Source organism: Malus domestica, chromosome 05 (assembly GCF_042453785.1).
Source record: "Malus domestica chromosome 05, GDT2T_hap1".
Taxonomy (NCBI): Eukaryota; Viridiplantae; Streptophyta; class Magnoliopsida; order Rosales; family Rosaceae; genus Malus; species Malus domestica.
In genome coordinates, this window is record NC_091665.1 from 43,035,567 (window position 1) to 43,057,875 (window position 22,309).

The 22,309-nt window shown below is 39.3% G+C and overlaps 4 protein-coding genes across 4 annotated transcripts; 2 read left to right on the plus strand and 2 right to left on the minus strand.

The window, feature by feature from the left end:
- The first annotated feature begins 163 nt into the window (after nt 1–163).
- LOC103434815 (B3 domain-containing transcription factor LEC2-like) lies at nt 164–6,992 on the plus strand. Its single transcript, XM_017332588.3, has 9 exons — nt 164–290; nt 2,360–2,458; nt 2,967–3,105; nt 3,264–4,732; nt 4,820–4,894; nt 5,146–5,246; nt 5,364–5,410; nt 5,505–5,578; nt 6,164–6,992. The coding sequence occupies exons 4-9, from the start codon at nt 4,163–4,165 to the stop codon at nt 6,770–6,772; spliced, it is 1,476 nt and encodes a 491-aa protein (XP_017188077.1). The 5' UTR covers nt 164–290; nt 2,360–2,458; nt 2,967–3,105; nt 3,264–4,162; the 3' UTR covers nt 6,773–6,992.
- A 361-nt stretch (nt 6,993–7,353) lies between these two features.
- LOC103434817 (small ribosomal subunit protein uS5c-like) lies at nt 7,354–10,476 on the plus strand. The gene is made up of 2 exons (XM_029098313.2): nt 7,354–8,608; nt 10,011–10,476. Exons 1-2 carry the CDS (start codon nt 7,929–7,931, stop codon nt 10,258–10,260), a joined length of 930 nt encoding a protein of 309 aa, XP_028954146.1. The 5' UTR covers nt 7,354–7,928; the 3' UTR covers nt 10,261–10,476.
- Nucleotides 10,477–10,856: 380 nt separating this feature from the next.
- On the minus strand, nt 10,857–16,818 carry LOC103435081 (transcriptional corepressor LEUNIG_HOMOLOG-like). The gene is made up of 16 exons (XM_029098312.2): nt 16,328–16,818; nt 16,097–16,194; nt 15,644–15,756; nt 15,419–15,546; nt 15,187–15,226; nt 15,000–15,099; nt 14,584–14,630; nt 14,317–14,475; nt 13,866–13,919; nt 13,526–13,673; nt 13,260–13,369; nt 13,006–13,155; nt 12,620–12,775; nt 11,989–12,105; nt 11,690–11,896; nt 10,857–11,383 (listed from the first exon to the last, which is right to left on the minus strand). The coding sequence occupies exons 1-16, from the start codon at nt 16,360–16,362 to the stop codon at nt 11,237–11,239; spliced, it is 1,809 nt and encodes a 602-aa protein (XP_028954145.1). The 5' UTR covers nt 16,363–16,818; the 3' UTR covers nt 10,857–11,236.
- A 2,228-nt stretch (nt 16,819–19,046) lies between these two features.
- On the minus strand, nt 19,047–21,630 carry LOC103434811 (uncharacterized). Its single transcript, XM_008373162.4, has 3 exons — nt 21,443–21,630; nt 21,166–21,323; nt 19,047–19,729 (listed from the first exon to the last, which is right to left on the minus strand). Exons 1-3 carry the CDS (start codon nt 21,521–21,523, stop codon nt 19,609–19,611), a joined length of 360 nt encoding a protein of 119 aa, XP_008371384.1. The 5' UTR covers nt 21,524–21,630; the 3' UTR covers nt 19,047–19,608.
- Between the last annotated feature and the right edge of the window lie 679 nt (nt 21,631–22,309).

Here is a 22,309-nt window from a genome sequence, read left to right on the forward strand (position 1 = left end):
CATCACTTTCGTCTCAATGGTCGTTCTCAAGCCTCAATTTTACTGTGGGCTCTAGGGCTCAAAGCCCATATCATTTTGATTGATGTGGCCCATAAAAGTATGGAAAAGCATGGGCCCATGTTCAAGAGGGATTTAAAAGCCCATCAATCTACTTTTTCGAGCCCAAACTATTTGGGTTTTCACTGCTCGGACGATTTCAGTCCGGCGAAATAATGCCAATTCGGGCACACTCTTCCCCAGCTCCGGTACGACTGCCACCGAGGCTAGTTTCGGAAGTCCACCGTCTTCAGGTACTGACAAAAGCTCCTCTCTTTGCTTGTTTTTTACTACATATATTTCAATTAACAAGTTCATATTCAAATCCCTAGAACTGGATTGAATTGGGAATTGAGGGGTCCCGCTAAAGATTTGTTCTTTACGCTTTAGGAGTTGATGGGCATTTTTTTTTTCATAGAAAAGTATAGCTTCATTTGGTTGGTTTGGTACGCTTTAGGAGTTGATGGGTGTTTTTTTGTCCATAGAAAAGTATAGCTTCATTTGGTTAGATTTGGTTTTGGAAGCTGATCATTGTTTGTTGTTAATTGGTGTTTCTCTTCCATGTTTAGCTTTGTATGTGCAAATCTATGAGGCTGTGAAGCTTCAGTTGATTAGATTTCTTAAGATAAGTCATTGGTGGGAGCTGTTAATTGCACTCCAAAAATGTCATTCTGCACTTTTCTCCGGAAAAGTTATTGTTCAAGAATGAATTAGGAATCTAAGAAGCATGCCTTAGACCTGACCAATGTCATTTCCTTATTGGTCGATTCCGTATTTTTCGTTGCTTGCAGCAGATGATCTCAAATTTCTGTGATTTTTGGTGAACCATGGTTACATTATTCAGTTTAAGTAGAGAGCATTGTCGTGTAAATTTGACAAACAAGTATCTTATGAGGCAAAGGAGAAGACCAAGTTTAGCATTACACTCACCTAGATTAGAATTCTGTCCGAATCTTGATTAAAATAATCCTTAAGAAAGAACAGATGTCTTGTTCTACTTTCAAGTAAAAATATATCGTTGTGTCGCTTTCCTTCTGTGTTGTTCTTTATTTCTGAAAGGAATTAGACCTCACTTCATATTCATACCTTATAAGAACTAATCTCTAACAGATAGTCGAGAACCTAATGAAATCCTTCCTGTTAATTCACTTACTTGAATACATAAATGTATTTACTGCAGTTCCATCTATCATAGAGGTCTATTCGCAGGAGATTGATAAAATGCTAATTTATGTTCTTACATTTATCCTAATAATTTACTCATGTTAGCTCTATTCAGTATTTAGCATATATAACATATATGCAGATCTTTTCTACTCTCTTCACAAAGATATGAATTACTAGAACCCAAATTAAAGTCTTTCCTTTGTTTGGCTAACCCTTGTTAACTTTGATAAGTTTCGCAAAACATAAATTATGTAGTGTTAGGATGCTAGGTTTTTTGTAGGTCCTGGATGTTTTTGACGTCTTACTCTGATTTTCGGGAAATCCTATTCTATAATCCATATAACTTCATTATTGAATATTGATTATACATGTCTCCACTCATGTTTGAAATCGTCCCATATTCAGCCTGCTAATCTTTTTAATTTTGGAAACTTTTCTTGACTAATGCAGCCTAAAACTCTTTAGTTTTGAACACTAGAATGAAATAAATTAAAAGAGGAACATACATAAAGGATAAAGGGAGCTGATTTTCACACACTCTTTTTAGCCTCTCACACACCCCTCTTTATTACTGGTCGTTGGATTGAATAACTCAAACGGAAACAATGGACAAGATTAAACAGGGGTTGTAGGAGGAGAAAAAAAAAGTGTGTTTATCATTTCCCATGATAAACTGATTTACTTACCAATTTGTCTTTTTTGACCATGAGTTCATTCCCCATTGAAAAGGTTGAGTGTTTTTCTCCATGATCGACATATTTATAACCGCCTGGGCAGGTGTTGGCTTGCATGCAGCTTCTCAATAGCTTTCTCAACTCAATATGAATCTGCTTTGAATAGGTTGAGCGTTTTCTCCATGATCAACATCTATAAAACTGTCTAGGGCAGGTGTTGGTTTGCATGTTCCTTGTCGAACCTTTATGCATCCACGTTCCACAACTTGAGCATTTTTCTGCATGATTGACATATCTATATAACGGTCTGGGGCAGGTGTAATCACCTAAGCATGTTTGGTTTGCATTCATTTTTGTTGAGCCTCTTTATCACCTCTATATAAATCCTAGTTATCCTATGGTCTCATCACAATTCGGTATTCAAGGTTTTTCTTCCCTGTTATTGCTATAAATCTGCCGTACCTTCTTTCTTATACAACCAGTTGAACTTTTCGCTGTCCCGGTGATGAATATGCGAGCAAATCGTTGTCATGGAGCTTCCTAGTTGATGTGATTACCACAGTTATTCTGTGGCTAACTTTGTAAGTACTAGGCAGCAATACTGCACTCATATCACTTTTCATTTTCAGCTCTGTTATTATGATATTATACTTGAATTTCTTTTTTTCAGCAGGTACCATGTGTGAATTTGTATTTACGGTTTAAGTTATCAGGCCTCTGTTAGGTTTTCCAGCTTGCTTATGTGCTGTTTGGATTACCTTCGATGCTTAAATTTTGTATATAAATTTTTATTACCTTTACCTTATGGATCTCCCAGATAAATTTGAATCCATTACCTCATGGATGGAGTCGAAAGATATCTAAACGTATTCTAAGAAGGAAGATCATGAATAGCAAAATTTTAAGTTTAATTTGCTTCTAATTTTGTCCAAAACCAAAGATGGTAGCCTCTTTAGTGGATATGGATATGGCAACCGGTGGGAATAGAAAATAATAATGGAAGGCACTCTATTCAATACTTTTCTGTTGTCGAACAGATTATGCTAATGCAACCCCGAAAGTGCTAAGGAGATTTTATTTTTGATGTAGGATGGACTCAAAAGCAGTTTTGATTCTCACTTTGTGATTGAAGAAATACCAAGCAAGCGAGACATGGCATCAAACCATGAACTTGAAGTGATTCAGTGCACGACGAAAATAAAAGCACAAGTTCCATTGAGTTCATCAGGTTGTGCTACCCCCTTTTACTCACATCCCAACATTATAACAATCGTTTACTCACATTCCTAACATTACAACCTCTAACCCTCTAGCTAGAAAAAAAACTTTATATAAAATTTTAAATATAACAATTTAAGAGGGGAAGTTCTGGGTTTGGTATTTCAGGAGGAGGTCTTAATTTGCAGTCTTTGACTTCAATTTGTTTCGGATGGCGATTCTGGTACTTGTCATACGAGGCATTGTCGGGCTCGGTTGCAGAGAGAGGAAATCATCCCTGGAGATAGCAGTCCCTCTACTTCATTTTATAACATTTATAGGCTAATGCTGACGGGCCAATCCACCTCCACCAGTTGTTCTTGGGATGCTGGATTTAGAGAGATAAAAAGTGTGAGTCTTGAGAGTGAGGGAGGGTGAGTCTTGAGAGTGAGGGAGGCAAAGGAGCGAGAAAATGTGGTTTGACAGAAGGCAATGACTGTATGAGTTTGCCTTGGTTTTCCATGGTGTTCTGTGCAAGAAAAGGATGGAGGAGTATGGCTCCACATATGTCCATACAGTCAGACTCTCGTAGCCCAAGTCTACCACATTTGAACTAAGAGAGGAGCCGAAAATGTCACTCTCCTCTCTGTGTCTCTCTAACTCTTCTCTCTGATTCTGTTCTTTTACACACTGGTCGGATGGCTATTCCGAAACCACCAGCCTCCGGCTACTTGTCATTCGCTCCTCACCTTGTTAAACTTTCCATAACACTTCCAGTATACTCTCTCGTTCACCCCAATTTTCTCTATCTGGCACTCCTCCTCAGCCTTTTCTTTAATTTCTTTCGTCTTGCTTCCTTTCCCTCACGTGCTTTTCCCCACTTCTTTGCACCCCTTGCGTGTTCCTCTTGCTTTGTCCACACATGTGCTCTCTCCACTGGCAGCATCCCAAGTTTACCAAATTGCCCATGGCCTGGAGCTTATACAACCCCACCCTCATGCTCACTCACACACACCAACATAAAACCATCCCCTACCTTCTCTGAAGACCAACCCTCGCTATCAACAAGCACTCTGTGTTCATAGACAATGGAGAACTTCAACCCACCATCTATCCCCTCTACAACCACCATAACCTCTGCTCACAAGACAAATAACTCACAGTCCACTTGTGAACCAGTGAGTTGTTTGCCTTCAACTACTTGTAGTCCTTCGGCCACTCAGTACAGGTATTACCCGGCACAGTATCTAGCACCAAATCCAGGCCTGCAATTCCTGCATGCAAATAATCAATACCCGTACCGTCAGGCCGGTCTCCATATGTATCCATTCCTGGTCAGTGCCCAACCGAATATGGTTCTTTCCAGAGAACAGGCCAGCCGAGACCAATCAGGATGGATATTGGATGCACTTATGTCCAAGTCTGCAAGAAATGAGAGAAAGATGGCGAGACAGAGGAGTCTCAGTTTGAGCAGAAACGCAGCCAACGCTGCAGTTTCCTGTACTTGTTCTCCCCCACTGAGCAGGCATCCTCCATTTCATGGGAATGATGGTGATGATGATACTCGTGGAATCATTTCCACGTCATCATCTGGAAATGGTGCTGATTTGCAGAACACCAAAGAACAGCTCTACTCGTTCTGCACGCCGGATAACAAGGTATGGGTTTTGTTTTTTATCTCCTCAAATCTGACTTTCAAATTAGTTTTTCTTTAAACTACTAATTCTGTGTATTTTTATTAACAGAAATTGAGACCGCTTTTTAAGAAGGAGTTAAAGAATAGTGATGTTGGACCTTTGGGTAGGATTATACTACCAAAGGTGAGGTCTTTGTTTGTTTTAGCACTTTCAGTCCCTTTTACTTCTTTTTATTTTTATTTTTCTGAGAAACGACGATGGAAGAGAAAGAACTAAAAAGGCGAACCAACCAACTTCTTAGTTTGATTTCTTTCACTTTTATTGACAATTGCAAAAAGTTTCTGATTTAGACTGCCTAGTAACAAATCCCTTCCTCATTTATAAAATTTTGCTCCAACATTGCTTCTCTTTATGCGTTTTCTCCTCATTCACAGAAAGAAGCGGAAAATAACCTTCCAATGCTCTCCGACAGAGAAGGCATCCAGCTGACTGTCAGAGATGTACATTCCAACCGGCATTGGGAATTCAAATACAAGTAAGCTTATGGACAGTACTATTAATTTTATAGTTTAACGGCAAACCATTTTTTTTGCAAGAGTTTTCTGCCAATTAATTGAAGCCATTTTTTTTCTGCTTGGTTAATTTTACACAGGTTCTGGTCAAATAACAGAAGCAGAATGTATGTGTTCGAATATACTGGTAAAAACCGACAGAATTGCTCTTAATGTTCATTGACAAACACACGATATATCATGTTTGCTGACTTAGAGTATCCATATTTTCAATGTAACAGGCGCTTTTGTTAGGAAAAAAAAGCTGCAGGCGGGAGATTGCATTTATCTTTATGAGGATGAATGCAAGAACCTCGTGAGTCCTCTTTTCTTCCTTAATTACTACAGAATCTGTTGCAAATTAAACTAGGATTTTGAAAGTTGAATACAAATTAAAGAGTCTGAGCTGCATCCCTGGTGACATTAACTTTTTACGTTATGACAACGATATCCTCTGGAGGATAGTGTGAAGATACATAATAAGGTGCATGTATGGATAGAATAGGATGGCCATTGATGAGCGCCTAGTAGATTATGCGTTGGAAAGCACGGGCGTGGCACGAGTATTTTGCAATTGACCCGAGCGTTTAGAAACAGCTCTAATTAGTTGGCAGGAAGACTGAAACGGGCGTTTCAGGCTTGTATTAGTGTACAATTCAGTTAAGTGGGCCATAATAATCCCCTGAAAATAATAATATTTCCTAATGAGAAAATCTAGAGTTTACGGAAAGACCATTACTCGGAGTCATACCATACATAGACTTTGAACTGTCATTGTTTGCTGTATATTAAATCCTGCATTGTTGGATATAAATGTCAGTTTATGCATTAGACTATTTTGCTTCTCTTAATATGATGTTATCTTAACTAAGCTGCTTTTTTCGTCCATGCGAGGAAACAGTACATCTCCGTAGAAAAGGTGCAAAGACCAGTACATGTAGCTGAGCCCTCCTCTTCTAAACAGCGTAATACTACAACTAACCCTACAGATCAAACCATCAAGATCGTCCCCAACATCAACACTAGCCTCAAGGCCAACACCACCGACAACAACAAAACTAACACCAACACCAACACCAACGCCAAAACTCCCAACACCGATGCCAAAACCCTTGGAAGTAACCCCTATGTGGCCTCAAACTTATCTTCACCTTCACCCTATACCTATGTAGCTGGCAACAAAGAAGACGAATTATCTCTAGAACAACTTGTGGAACAACTTAAGCAAGATCAAGAAACTAACATCTTTGCGGATGCTTTGTCTATGGTCTCTAGAGACTATAGGGAACATGAGGAAGCTACTGCTTTGTCCAACATCGCTGCTAGCCATATTGAAACATCTACCCAGCCACCATCCACATTGGCTGTAGGAATCGATCCTTCATCGTCATCATCATCATCACAGACTAGAGCAACAATGAGGATGGTAGATGACGATCACTTTGATCTCGATGACTGCTACAAAGGCCTTGGGATGCTCCCAGAAGTCAACCGCTACAAATACATATGACTATCGTCTTTTTTATCACAACGGGACGAGGCCACAGCGGACAATGACATGCCTTAGCCGGGGATCAGCAAGGACCGTATGCATAAAAATGTGACTGCGTGGTTGAGTACTTTTTTCTGGCATATATAGGAAAAGCAAATTATTTATGTCATGTTAATTTTTACATTCTGATGTCTATATTCTCAAATGGAATAATATTAAAGTATTTTTGTACTTTTAATTTTTCGCTTCAATTGGCATCTTCTTACATGTCTTCCTTGCTTCCCAAGACTTGAAATGGACTGGGCCGGATGGTGAAGTGGACTGGGGCCGGAGAGTTGAGCTGAGCTAAAGTTAGGATGGGTTCCACCTGGCACCTTGTTCCAAAACGAAGGAAGACGTTCACCAAAAACAAAAAAAAAACTCAGACAAAAGATGGGAAAGTACATTGCAACAAAACTAAAAGCTAGTTGGCTCAACATTTTGATTGAGAGTTACATTTATAAGGGCACGATACACGATGAATGGTTAAGATCTAAGAATTTTTAGGATCTTCATAATTTTTATCCGGATTGAATCCAATTCCATCAAAATATATAGAGGGAGTAGGTGTTTTGTGTGTGCGATCGGTTGGTAAAGGGGTTATGTTTGTCATGTTTGTGTCATACTTTATCTTAATGAATTGTGTCGTGTTAATTTTGTTATCTTAACAAATTCTTAGCAGACGACTTGATAATGATCAGACTCTTTAACGAGTTGTATCGTTTCATGTCGGGTTAATGAGTCATGCAAAAAATTGACATGTCTAATGTCTAAACCTTGCAAACGGGTCGAGTTCGTGTCGTTTATGTGTCATACACGTTATCATAATACGTGACCCGATAATGAATCGATTCGTTAATGCGTTTCTAACGAGTGACCCGATAATGACCCACTTGTTAATAGGTTGATCTGAAATCTGTTATTTTCGTGTCGGATTAACAGCAGGGCGTTTTGTGTGTGGGGTCGGTTTGTAAGCCGTCCAATCCTCGATTGGCAATTGCATATTACACATCATCATCGTCTTGACGATGAGGCGATGACTCATCCATCCTTCAAGCTTCTGCCTTTTTGGGGATAAGTCTGTCTGATCCAAAACCCCCACACTGAACTCCAACCCCTCACTGCTCCTCCTGCCATGGCCATGTCCACAACCTCCTCCTCTCTCTCCTCTCTCTCTTCCCTCTCTCTCCACCCCTCTCCCCGCCTCTCCATCCTCCCATTCACCGCCGCAGCCACCCCGGCAACCAAACCCAGAAAACCCATTTCCCTCCTCCTGTCCTCTTCCCGACCCACCACCGTTATCTTCAATGCCGCAGCGGCCGACGTCGAGACCTCCTTCTTCGACAACGAGGACCCCGAATTCGACGGCGTGTTCGAGCCCCCGGAGGCCCCCGAAGACTTCGTCCCCCCGCCTTCCTTCGATGAGGATTCGACCGAGACTGAGGACGAAATTGCCGCCGCGTACGAGGAGCTGTACGGCCCTGCGTACAGCGGCGTGACCATGCTGGGGAATGACATTTACGTGATGGACTCGAAGGTGAAAAAGCTTGGGGCTTTTGGTAAGTTGAAGAAGGAGAAGGTTAGAGATGGGTTCGAGGAGAGGGTGGTTCAGGTGAGGAGGGTGACGAAGGTGGTGAAAGGAGGGAAGCAGCTGCATTTTCGGGCGATTGTGGTGGTCGGCGACAAGCAGGGCAATGTGGGTGTCGGCGTTGGGAAGGCCAAGGAGGTTATTGGGGCAGTGCAGAAGTCTGCGGTGAATGCGAGAAGGAACATTATCAGTGTGCCCATGACCAAGTACCTGACTTTTCCTCACAGGTATTGCCATTTCGGTTTCTGGGTTCTTGCGATTTATTTTTGTTTGAATTGTGCTTGAATTGTTTGTGTTTGATCCTTTGATGGTGTGGGAAATACTGCATTGTAAGGTTTTTTTTTTTTTTTTCTTTTTTTTTTCTTTTTTTAGAATGTGGAATTGAATGTCATTGCATTTCGGGCGATATCTGGCTATCTGCGTAGTTGTGGTCATTTCTGCATTTTAGTTGGGTTTACTTCAATGACAGTGTGTCAGAATTGTGTAAAAATGATACCTTTGGTCATTTGATGGTGTGGAAGGTTCTGCATATAGGAATCTCGTGGAATTTGAATCGAATGTAATTGGAATTCTGGGGTGCGCCCTAGCTTTTTAGTGACTGCCTATCAAAGTTTGAAATATTTGAGACAGGATGGTGCTTGGTTAAACTTGGAGGCTTAGGTCTGAGGCAATATGGGGAGTTGAAATTGGCTGTATATGTGGTTTGATCACATTGCATGCTAGCTATACTTGTAATATGTGTTCTCCGAGTCTTATGGTTGGTATTTGGTGAGTCACTTAAGTGTCATTTATACTTGAAGTAGTCTGTTCAGCCTAGATTGTTTCATGGAACGGTGTCTTCGAATATTAACAACCCCAATTTGGGATGGATGAAGTCCATATTTATCAATAACCAGTGAATCAGTAGGTTGTTGCAGTTGTATGGGAAAGACCATACAGGTACAAAGTCATGTGGTTGAAAGCATTGACGTGTAGCCTAGGAAGTGATTTGATAAATGACATCAGAAGGTGTAAACCATGTAATGAAATTTTGTGGATTCTCATTCAACTTGACAGATTGGTCTTCTGGTGCAAACGATACATGAATTTAAATGGGATCATAAGAATTGCAAAGTTTGGTTAAATATGAAATTGAACTATTCAACATTTGATTAAGTGTAACCTTTAATTACTAAGGGAAGTGGAAATTCATTTTCAGGAATATCGAAGTAGGTTTGGTTGGGAGGTTAATGTAGAATACTAGCAATATTTTCATTACACTTGGCTGATTCCCATTTGAATGTTCGTTACTTTCGTTGTTCAATTCAAACCGAAGCTGATCTATTTTTGGAACACATTAGGTAGCGAAAGGTTCTTGGGAGCAGCCTCTCCATAAATGGGGGTAAGGCTAGCCGACATTCACCTCTCCCAGACCCTGCGTAAAGCGGGAGCCTTGTGCACTGGGTACGAAAAAAAAAAAAAATTAGGTAGCGAAAGGTTGTCTTCATTCTTTTCTTTGATAAGGACTGTTTATATCCTTATCATGGTCCTAAAAGTTGCATGCAATTATTCGTGATGAGACAAAAGCAAATGCCTTCCTATTCTTCTAAGTTTTGCATCTCCTATTTTGTTTACTCTAAAAAATCGCAGATCTGAGGGAGATTATGGAGCAGCAAAGGTGATGCTGAGGCCCGCTTCTCCTGGTACTGGAGTTATCGCCGGAGGGTCCGTGAGAATAGTTCTCGAAATGGCAGGTGTCGAGAATGCTCTTGGGAAGCAACTTGGAAGTAAGAATGCTCTCAACAATGCTAGAGCCACTGTCGTTGCAGTACAGAAAATGAGGCAGTTCCGGGATGTCGCTCGTGAGCGTGGTATCCCGATGGAAGAGCTTTGGAAGTGATAGAACAGAACTAAGCAAAAGCAGCTGTTCTGCATTGTAGATTAATTCTTGTAGTGCAGGCTTCTTGTTGTAAACGTATAAGAGCCTTTTTTTCAATTTTGTCTTCCCTTGAAGCTTTTGATGTTTTAAAACTTGGCGTAGCCTTATCATGTTTCCAGAGAATCTACAATACCACGTTGCATTCAATGCGAAATGAACGGGTGAGATTTAAAGAAATGAATTTACCCGATAGATAATTATACCTTCATCAAAATGGATCTAGAGAAAAATTCATACTCCAAAGCTTGTCAATTGCTTGGCCTGCACGCAGTTGCCTTCTCAATAGCTCCATAGACCATCAATTTAATATCTTTTCCCAAATTTCTCCAAAAATCTCATGCATGCTACATCAATATATATATCTCTACATTTTTGCAATGTAACAAAAATAAAATACTCCTTAGAAAGAGAAATACTAAGGAGATTCTCAAAAGTGGGACTCTCCATAGACTTTTTGCCACCTCACAGTTTAACGTCAATTCTCGTGCCAAAAACATGAGCTGGCAAGTCCATGGAGAGTCCCTTTTGAGAGTATCCTTAGCATTTCTCCCTTGGAAATTATGAACTTGTTTAAACTCAAAAACTACATAATATAATATAAGCAACCATGGCGGATTTCCATTTAACACTCGCCATGTTGGCCCAAAACATGTACATCGAATTTGTAACTTTGAGAGTGCAAATGTGCCTGTATCGGAGACCAGAGGGCACAAATTAGTACCTTCTCCCTCCTGTGCAAAAATTCAACCACTCCGGTGTATGGCATGCACCAGACAACGAAGGGTTGAAGATCCAGTCTCAGACAAATTTGTTCAAAAAGTTCACAAAATCCAACGCTTTAAAACTCCTGTGTATACTATTTGGCTTTTTTCTTCATTTCCCAATTTACATATTCTCCATAGTTTCTCATGCAGCTGCACTTTCACAGTGAAAGGTCTTATTTCCATAGCTTCACACACTGATCATGGCTCACTGAGGCAACCATTTCAGTCTTTGCTGATGCTGACAGCGTAGAAACTATCCCCTGGTGCGCCGGAACTGTCAGTGTCTTGCTGCTTTCGCTTGGACTCCACAACTCAAGGGACTGCCAAGAACAAATGGATAGTTTAGACGAACAAATTTACGATCTTATGGACATAAACTGAGAAACTAATCACCCTATGACTCCTGAACAACAATATTTTCAAACACTAAACATATTCTACATAGTAACCTTGTTTCCAGTTTCTTGAATGTACCAAATGCAAATACAAAAAGTCGGCATCTAGTATTAAGGAACCCGAGAAAACTTGTAAGTGCAGAACCCCATTTTCGTAAAAAGGGAGGTTATAATCACAAACAGCCTCACCAAATTACTGGCCACAATGACAGTTTAAATATTAATAGATACCTGGTAACCACCGATAATCAAGAGCAGTGAATATCCGGGATGAAATGTGCATGATTGGAATTTGTTGCCATTTGATTTCAGTTCATATACGCATTTCCCGTTTGACGCAGGAGACCAAACTCTTGCACTATCTTCACTAACAGAGGCAAGATACTTCCCAGTGGGATCCCAGCAAAGTGAAAGAACATCTTTGGTGTGTCCGGATCCCTGAAAAAGTTTTTCTTTCTGTCAACTAAAATGAGCAAGAACTTGGGACCTAGATGCATTAATAAGAGCTATTGTGTGGTCTCAAGGCTTACCGTCAAGAACAACTCAATCCGTCCGGTCTCAAGATCAAATAGATTGATATCTTTTCCTGAAGCAGTAGCCAAAAACTTTCCAAATTGAGGCTGGAATCTGACTTGTTTAGTTGCTCCCTGCAGTTACTCAATAGGGAGATTGATGAGGAACATAAGTGGTGGCTTCCTAAATTAAAGGGTGTTTTAGTCCTTTAGTCTCTAGGATTTTATTGTTTTAATATCTAGGGGATTAGTCTTCTAATTTCCTACTTTTATAAGGATTAAGATTTAATGTGTTTTCGCTTCCGCTAAACTACCTAATTTCCGCTGCCTACTCTGTCCTACATCAGAGATTTAGGTAAGGCCTTAGGATGAAGTTCCAAGAGAAACTTGTCTACCAAGTTATCTTCAACTTATACATTGGGAGAATAAATTGCCATATAATTGACTCAGAGTTCTAAAGGGTTGAATGATATGCAACATAAAACGATGCTGCTACTGAATTTAAGCGCAGACCTCATACTTATACGATAAAGAAGACAAGTTTCTAGAATTTATTTCTTAAAAACTCTCTCTCAATGTGGGATTTCAAGTTTTAGCATAATGCTACCCTTAAACAATAACAAATGCAACTATCAGTACATATTAGTACCTTAAACAAGCGTGTGCAAGTACATTGGATGGTATTCCAAAGTCGAACTTCATCGTTACTATCACATGAACAAAGGAGATTGACCTGCCTTGGGTGGAAATCCACTGACATTACTTGTTCAGAGTGCCCTACAAGCTGGGACAATGATTTGCTCGACTACAATGGCACAAGAATGTAACAAATATTATTTATCTATGTTGAAGGATCTTTTGTCAATCATTACTTCAAAAGGGTGAATTGCAAGCACGTGTGAGTCCAGAAGATACAAGTATGGAGACAACATAAGACTAGCCAGACCCAACAGGCTTGGACTTGGAGCAGCGCTCGTATGTTCAACTCACATACGAAGACAAGGTCTTAAATTAGTGAGAATGGAAAAAACTTACGTTTGATGCATCCCATATCTTCACAGTTTTATCAAATGAAGAAGTTGCAAAAACGGTTGAGCTTGGTTGAAACCGTACATCTGTAATGAGAAGAGAATGCCCTTCTGAAGTTTTAACAAAATCAAAAGTTTCCATATTCCAAATCAGAACCTGCCAGCAGACTACGAAATCAGCGATAAACTCATAAAAAAGACTACTAGCACTGACTAAGAATGTTATAAACTGAACATGATAGATGGTTTTCATCAAGTGACCTTTTTCTCATGCCCTGCACTAGCTAACAAGTTCCCTTCTGATGAAAAATGGCAGCATACAACCTTGGACTTGCTTGAGTGGAGGGAACCAACTTCTTCAAATGTGAAGCCTAGCAGTTGGTAACAAAGTAAAGTTAATGAAAGCTTCTCATCCTATGGGGAGCAAAACATGGACGGGAACTGCATTGAGACTCAGTCTCAGTATAACAAATTTAGATAGTACAAAGTACCAAGCATTATTATTTTTCTAAATCTCAATGAATTACCTTTTTGTGCATTTTTGTTGCAAGCTGTAGCACGACGTCTTAAAAATCTGAAAGGAGTGCGTGTACCATCAACATTGTCATCACCAGTGGACAAGAAAGATTCAGCATTTTCTTCCACAGGTATTTCTTCATTAGCATTCATTTCGTCCTATGGTTTGATCCCATGAAGAAATTAAGCACAACATTGGATAATAGAAACCCAAGAAATAATAAGTTTCAGGAGAAGTATCCATCAGAAATGATGAGATTCCCCCAAATCAAAGCATTCATTAACTTCCACAAATATCGATGTCATGTGATAAAGGGAACATCTTCATGTATTGCAAGGTGTATGACCTACCAAAGCGCTGCCTCCAGCTCTCAAATAGGGTGCTGTCTTCCTCTGTCTGCCATTCTGATTTTGAAATGACAATGTTAGACAGATATACTTCAGAAAAAAAAAAATGTGAACCATCACCTTCAACCAAGTCAGGAAACTTCTAATAACCAAGTTTCTAATCAAGCATGTTAATCAAGGTTACTGAAAAACCTCTAGTAACTTGCGCTTCTTTTCCTTTACAAATCATCCGAGTCATCATCACCGATCAGTTTTCAACAGGAAAAGGATTTTAAACGTCTACTGAAAACTTATTAACATGTAGCTTGCACTCTGGTTGCCAACATTCGTTTTCGTATCTTTTAGTCAATGATAGAATCAAATAAATCGGGAAGCAGTGTACAAAGACAAGTATGCCAAAAGCATATGCTTGTTGTATCTGCGGGAGGACTTTGTAAGTGATGGTACAGCGTACCTGATCCAAACGCGGATACTGATGTTCTGTTGTCAACATCTGAAGCTGTTGCTGATGGCTTGGACCCTGTTTTTGCTGATCATTCGGAGCCTGTTGTTTCTGATGGTTCAAAGCCTGTTGTTGCTTATGGTTTGGAGCCTGCAAGGCTGAGTTTAATACCTGGTGACCCACCAGGGAGTTTGATCAACTTCAGATAAAATATTAAGAAAAGTGAATCAAAATGATGCTAAAAGAGTTCCAATGGACAAGTACTTATAAACCACTTACTTCTAAAGGCCTCCCATGAAGTGTTCCAGGATTGACTGCAAGCATACCTGAAAACATAAACAGAAAGCAATCACACACCTACATAATGTAAATCAAATATAACACTTCTCTTTGTATGATAGAGGATCAAACGATTACTTCAAGGTAACCATATAATGTAATACTGGTATACAAACAAACATTCGAAGTGATGGACATGATAGTTATAATGTTTGACCACTCCCAAAAGTATCACAAAACATGATCAGAGAGTGCAAGATTGGTCCCGAATCAAACAATAGCAGGAGGTAGTAGATACGTGTAGGTATAGAAGAGATATCTTCTTCCAAGTGTGTTATAACTTATATATATCTGCAATTTCACAGTGCTCTGAGTACTGTAATACCAAAAAATGAAACCCAATAACACTAACAAACCTGAATCCAGATCTTCAGTTACTGGCAATGTGGTACGACGCAATCCATAAAGCCTAGGGTCCTCAGTGACAGCCCTGCCCGAGCTTCTGTTGTCCTGTGCCTGTACATTTAAGTTTATCTATGTAACTCTAGCAATTTGGGGTTCTTATTCGTTTGAGTTGACGGAGTACAAAAAATTTCCAAGTACCTGCTGTTGAGCGCGATTGGGAAGTCGTGGCTGCATATGGCTAACACAAGAAGGGAGAATGTCAATAAAAGAGAAAAATAATGCTCTGGATTTAGACAAAGCCAACTAACAGTAAAGAGGACACGGTATTAAGGAATTGCAAAAATGTTCAAATGAATTGTACAAATGATTTCAAAACGACATCAGCTTCTGATATAATTAATGCAGAGTTACGAAAAGGACTAAGGTATACCTTGACCTGGTTGCAACAGACCTTGAACTAGTACCCTCATAAAATTGTGGAGGCTTCGGTGGGGTGGTTGCTTTACGTGCCGCTCTTGGATGCTTATTCTGTCCTTCATTCTCTCGCATTTGCGTAGCCTGAAAATTGGAACAAAAATATAGGTATATAAAATGATGCACCATCTTACACAAAACTTGGAAAGCAAGACTTCAAATTAATTCAGCAAAATTATACCTCAGTTGCAGACGGTCCTGCCTCGGCCTCTTGAGCCTCCAAGTGCCGAAAGGCATACACATCGTGAAACAAAGACCACCATTCGTGCAAGAATCCGCCTGGACTATTAATGACTGAAAATGCAAGAGCCTCACAGAGTCACAGTTACAATTTATAACTCTAATCAATCAAGTTTTGGGTTATGAAATCATGATTGAAAGAAAAATCGAGCAAATATTCCCATAGACCGTTCAACACAATCGAAAACCATAATTTTAAAGCGAAATTCTAATGCTACATTCTGTACAGCCACGATTAACTCGATTTTTGCTTCTTTCAAACAATGTATGATAAAAAATATAATCAACAAAATTGTGGGTAGTATTTCATTGCAATTCCAACTAAATCAACACACTCATTCATACAAAACTTATAAGCATAAAAGCAGGGGAATTTGAGTAAAAAAGGACTAACCAACAGGATGGTTGAAAACATCAGCCTCCTCCCTGAAAATCGCAGCAGTCTCGTGCATATTTTTTTTCACCATATAGTCATGTAAATACAGATTAAACCTATAACCGACATATCAAAATACACACAGATTACAAATTAAAAACCAAAGGAGAGAATGTGAAAAGAAAAAAAACCAATATTTATTATTTCAAAGTTGATAAGAACAGAGAAAATAGAGCAAATAATACCCACATTTTTTCAGCATCCCAGCGCAGACCTGAACCCATGATCACCTCCCAGGAAAAACCCAGTTGCGTTTTGGAGTAAAGTAAAAACCCAGATGGAAAGTCAGTGGCTTGGAGAAATTAGTGTAACCCCAGTTGAGATCATTGAGGAAGAAGAAGAAGAGGAAACGGCCAGATAGAGAGAGAGAGAGGGGGGGGGGGAGAGAGAGAGAGAGAGAGAGAGAGAACTTAGTGAGCTAAGAAAGTTGTAACAGCGCCATGCAAAAAGGGAACCCAAAGAAAAGGTACAAAGCAACAAATTTGGATTTTTCTATTGAGAATTTCAGAAAGAAAGAGATAAGAGAGTTTGGTGAGTCACCGACTCGCGAGGTTTTATATGTACACACAATGGCAACTCCCGGGTTGGTGACTCACTGACTCGGAGTTTGCCACCTGGCCAATAGCCTCGCACCACGCCGCTTTAACCCAACACAATTTTTGCTGGAAATAGAAGAAAATATAGGGAGGATTGTTCATAGAACCATAAGAAAACCATAAGGAAAAAAATTTCATGTTGTGATTGCCTCCTCACATTTTCTATGTAGAGAAGAATTGTGATTTCGTGTAGGAACTAGGAAGTCGTCATGTTATTAACCATTTGAGTTGCGAGTTATTTGGTTTAAGCGCACATATTACATTAATTGTCCCGCTAAATTACTCATTCAATGAGACTAAAAGGAGAAATTTTGAGGTCCGACCGCTAGCCCCGTCAGTAGTACGACACCACACTTAAGAAACTAGCCTCGCCCACCCACCCCCTCTCCGCCTCGATTTTAAGGCCCACCAAACTCCTTTTGTTATTCATAGAATCAAAACAAAATTAAGAGGAAAAAAATTTCATATTGTGATTGCCTTCTTGCATTTTCTATGTAAGGTGACAAACACTATTTTTGCTTGATACAAACCATAATAGTAGAGGAGAATTGTGACTTCATGTAGGAGGAAGTCGTTGTTATTAACCATTTGAGTTGCCAATTCATTGAAGATAAATTATTTGGTTTAAGCACGTGCACTACATTGATTATCCCACCAAATTATTCATTCGGTGAAACCAAAAAGAGAAATTTTGAGGTCCCACCGTTAGACCCCGTTAATAGTACAACACCACACCCAAAAAACCAACCTCGCCCAAATTTTATGGTTTGACCGTTAGACCCTGTCAGTAGTACGACACCACACCCAATAAACCAACCTCCCCCCCCCTCCCCCTCTCCGCCTTGATTTTGAGGTCCATCAAACTCCCTTCTTTTGTTATTCATAGAATCATAAGAAAATCAAAAGGAAAAAAAATTCATATTGTGATTCCCTCCTTGCATTTTCTATGTAAGGTGACAAACACTATTTTTGCTTGATACACACCATAATAGTAGAGGAGAATTGTGACTTCGTGTAGGAACTAGGAATTCGTTGTTATTAACCATTTGAGTTGCTAGTCTTCGACATTGAAGATAAATTATTTGATATAAGCGCGCGTAATACATTGATTATTCTGACAAATTACTCATTCGATGAGACTAAAAAGAGAAATTTTAGGATCCGACCGTTAGATCCTGTCGGCAATACAACACCACACCCAAGAAACCAGGCCTGACCCACCCAAACCCCCCTCTTCCCCGCCCCGATTTTAAGGCCCTCCAAACTTCTTCTTTGGCCCCGACTCCCCTTTTTGCCAAACACTATTCATTTAGTGCAAATATTTTGCTAAGTCAATTGGAATGGAAGGTGCGAGTAAAAGCTCCATAGTTACTTGAGGCACGCCTTACTCTTATAGCAAGTTTACCAACACATGAAAACTGTACGGACGCCGGGGGCGAAGGTGCATCCCATTCAAGGTCAAACTTTGCCAACCTAAGTCATTACTAAATGAATCATAAATCAATATGGTTACCAAAATTGAGTTGTGAATGGAAGCGGAGGATTCAATGAATGCCCAAATGTGGCAACAACTATTAACTTTGACCATATCATGTACAACACATTAATGACATTTCATGTTTTACTAGATATGATCGGGCAGTACTATCCACACATTTAGTTTTACTTTCTCTACACGTCTTGTTAAGTTTTGTTCTTTTATCTTCTTCAATTCATTTTCTCCGACTGCCGAAAATTGAGAAGAGTGTTTGAGAAGTAAAAAAGGGTATTGCCCATATGACAATTAGGTTAGGCCTTGACAAAAACAGTTCTCATAAACAACACTCGATCAGCATTTGATTTTTTTTTTTTTTTTTTGCTATAATTTAATTTAGTGTAAAATATCGCTTGTAAAATACAAAATGAAAAGACTAAAATAGGTTGCCTAATTAAAGCAATAAAATGGATATCTTCTACCACCAAACGTTGTGGCCTAGCGGGAAAGGTGCTGCTTCTCCACGCTCAGTGCCTAAGCTCGAGTTGGGAAATATTTCCATTCACCATCCTATTTATCACCGTTAGATGAGTTTAAATTTCGAGATATATGTAATGCATATGTAAAATGATGAGTATTATCATCACTTGAGGAGTGGTGAGCAAAAATACATTCTTCAGGTGTTTAGCAGGCTCCTTCAGTGGGCTCAACGCTTGAAAAATAACTCAGTGAAATTTTATTTTATTTTTTTATTTTTTAAGAGAGAAAATAGATATCTTCCAGTAAATACTCGTAAAACCGTAACATCACGTTGCAGTATGCATAAATTTCTCCAAGAAGCCACCAGAAAGACCAACCTACCTTATTAAATTTCACTATAATTTGTTTCCATTCGTTGCTTATATGCCTCACATATTCTTTCCTTCCCTCACACAAGGAAGAAATTGCAAGGAGAATACCAGAAGCGTAATAATACACCTAAGGGCAATGATGACACAAATGGAGAAGCAAAGCTAGGCATCTTAGAAAAATAAGAACAGAAAGGAAAAGGAAAAGCATCTTCATACGAATAAAGGAAAGCCAACGCCGGAGTACGGTATATATATACCAATCTCCAGACAATATGACCCCCACACAATCAGAGAGATGAAGTTTTTGCTTCAGTTCCCGTGTTGCTCGTGTTTCTGCTTCATCAAGCCCAAAAGGAGCAAACACAAGGAGAAAGAGGTCCAGACTGACTGAAAGATGCCACTCCTTCCGTCGATGTTTCTCATGAAACAGTGCAGAACTCTACAGCAACCTGCTTGCTGTTTCGACAACCTTGTTGTTGTCTTCTCATGCCTCTCGAAAGGATTGTATCACAAATGTAATTGTCTTTAATTGAAGTATAAGTTGCCTTTTTAAAGGGATTTCTCCTCGTTTTTCACGACGCCTTCTCTACTCTCCTCTTGATCATTTGGCACTAAGCCTATCTCACGGATTTGATGTTCAACAGAAACCAAACCAGTCTGTGCAAGAAACCTGCAGCGTAAAATCAATCCACAAATCATCAAGGAGTCATGAAACAATAAATTTCAGCTATTTGTGCAAATTTTATCCTCCACACCAATGCATTTCAACAAAAATGACAAAATCAAGAATTACTTGGGTTTTCTTATCTCTTTCTTCTACTGTCTAAATTCACGTAATTAGAAGCTTTCCATCAATGGCTAATTTTCTTAAACAGTTGAGGTTAGTCATAAACAGAATGAAACACCCAAACACTGGCAATAGCCAACTTGCAAGGCTGAATGTATCTCCACCTTCCAGATTAAATAAGTCATATATCAAATCAGTCTTAGGTCGTACAATTGATAAAAGCAATGTCTGCAAGATTTATCCCTGTGCTCACTTTGAAACGACAAATAACACTGTTATTGTTGATCAGAGTACCCTTAGCTTTTCCGCTAATTCCATAGGGATATGTATAACAAGTTCCCATGGTTCACATCCCATGCTCCAAAAATATAATTTAGTCATCTCAAACCTCCCTCACAACAATCTTTCTGTCGGTTGTTTAGAACCATTGAAATTTAAGCGCTGGGATCAGGTAGACAAAAGGTTTGACAAGCTAGAACCTACTCCATAGACAACATTTCATTCACATTTTCACACACTGTGCTATATTTTCTTCATCCAACAACAAAGATACAACATATGCTTCTGCATATATATTAGAAAACACATAATCGTGAACAGACAATAGGTGGGGTATTCAGCCGGCCCCATGGTAATGACTACTGAAATTCTTATAAATAGACGTAGGTTAATGATATTACAAGTGTAAACTGTAAAGGCTAAAGATATGAGAGAGTACCAGCCCATACATCAATCAAGCTTTTCCCCTCGGTGTATTACAACCAAATTACTAACTATGCCGCCAAATCAAGGAGCGCAATGCGCAATCTAATAACATAACACGGTAACCACTATTGTTTATTCACAGTTGACTGATCAACGAGCACAAATCCATTTCTGGGGTATTCACAAGTAACTAAAATATGTTCAAACAGCAGCACAACTCATCAAACAGAAAGAATAGGTTGCAATATGAGCTATATGCATACACATCAGTTAACAATTGGACTTAAAGCATCTACGAGCACAAGTACGCTGACGGCAAAATTGATATCACGGTGACTAAAAGTGATTTTGAGTCAAGACACAGTGACCAAAACCGTGTTTGTAACCTTTCAAACAGTTATCAACAACAAATACTAATTCCATTACATATCCAATAACACAAAAGGCAATAAATTAATCAAAATACATAACATATTGATCCAGAAAAACATAAAAATTAATCAAAAGAGAAACCACAAACAAAAACCCACATCCAGATTTACCAAACTGCAAAACTTATAAGGGGAAAACAAATTGTGAGTGTTTTACTGGAGATACAAATTCAATGAACTTACCAGCTAAGAAGCAGGAAGAGGGTCGCAGTGATGAGTACAAGGAACGCAACGTGAAACACCAACCAAGAGTCACTGGAAGAGAATGCCAAACCCAGCATCACAGCAAGGCACACACCCAGCATCACAAACGCAAATCTCAGCGTCGTCCATGTCGGACCCTGCAAAATTCAATCACCCAAAAAATAAAGAAGCAAAATTTCGATTAACCCCTTTGATTTTTGGCAAGAACTATTCGTAATCGTAGGAAATACAGAAAGCAGGGGGAAAGTGTGCGTACGTTAACGCCGGGAGCTAGAGCGCCGAGAAAGATTGCGTTCGCCGACGAAATTTGTTCGGGTTCTGGTTGCTTTTTGGCCATCGTGCGGCGGTTAGGATCTGCGATTGGCGAGCGGAGAGGATCTGAGTGCGGGGGAGGTGTGGGAAAGCTGGAGCAGTGACGTGACTGGTAGTTAACTGGAGGGAGGAGGAGAACATTTTATTTAGAGTAAATTGTAGCAATCTTCCTTCAATTTTAATCAAATTTGAGTAATGGTCCCTTAACTAAAAATTTATTACCATTGATCCCTCATCTTATCAAAATATGTAAATATGGTCCTTTTCATCAACTTCGTTAGAATTTTGTCAAAATAAATTATGTTGGAAGGACCATTGCTACAATTGGGATCCCTAAACTCATAAAAACATGTAGTTGTGGTCTTTTTCATCAACTTCATCAGAATTTTGTCAAAATGAGTTATGCTGGAATGATCATTGTTATAATTGGGTTAAAGTTGATGGACCATTGATTCAACTGGGTTAAAGTTGAGGGACCATTTCTCTAGTTTGATTAAAGTTGAGGGATCATAGTTGCATATTTTGATGAGTTGAGGGACCAATGGTAATGGATTTTTATTTTAGGGACCATTTCTCTAATTGAGTTAAAGTTAAGGGACCATTACTACAATTTACTCTTTTCTTTATTTATTTTTGTACTGGATTTTTCTTTGCTTTGAAAGTTTGAAGTTTGACCTTTACTTGGAGAGATTTTTCATATGTCAAACGCACGGCTCGATACTAGTTAAAACATGAAGAAAAAAAATTTACGATCAATTGTATTGTAACATTTAGTATATTGAGCCGTATTCTTGGCACATTAAAAAATCTC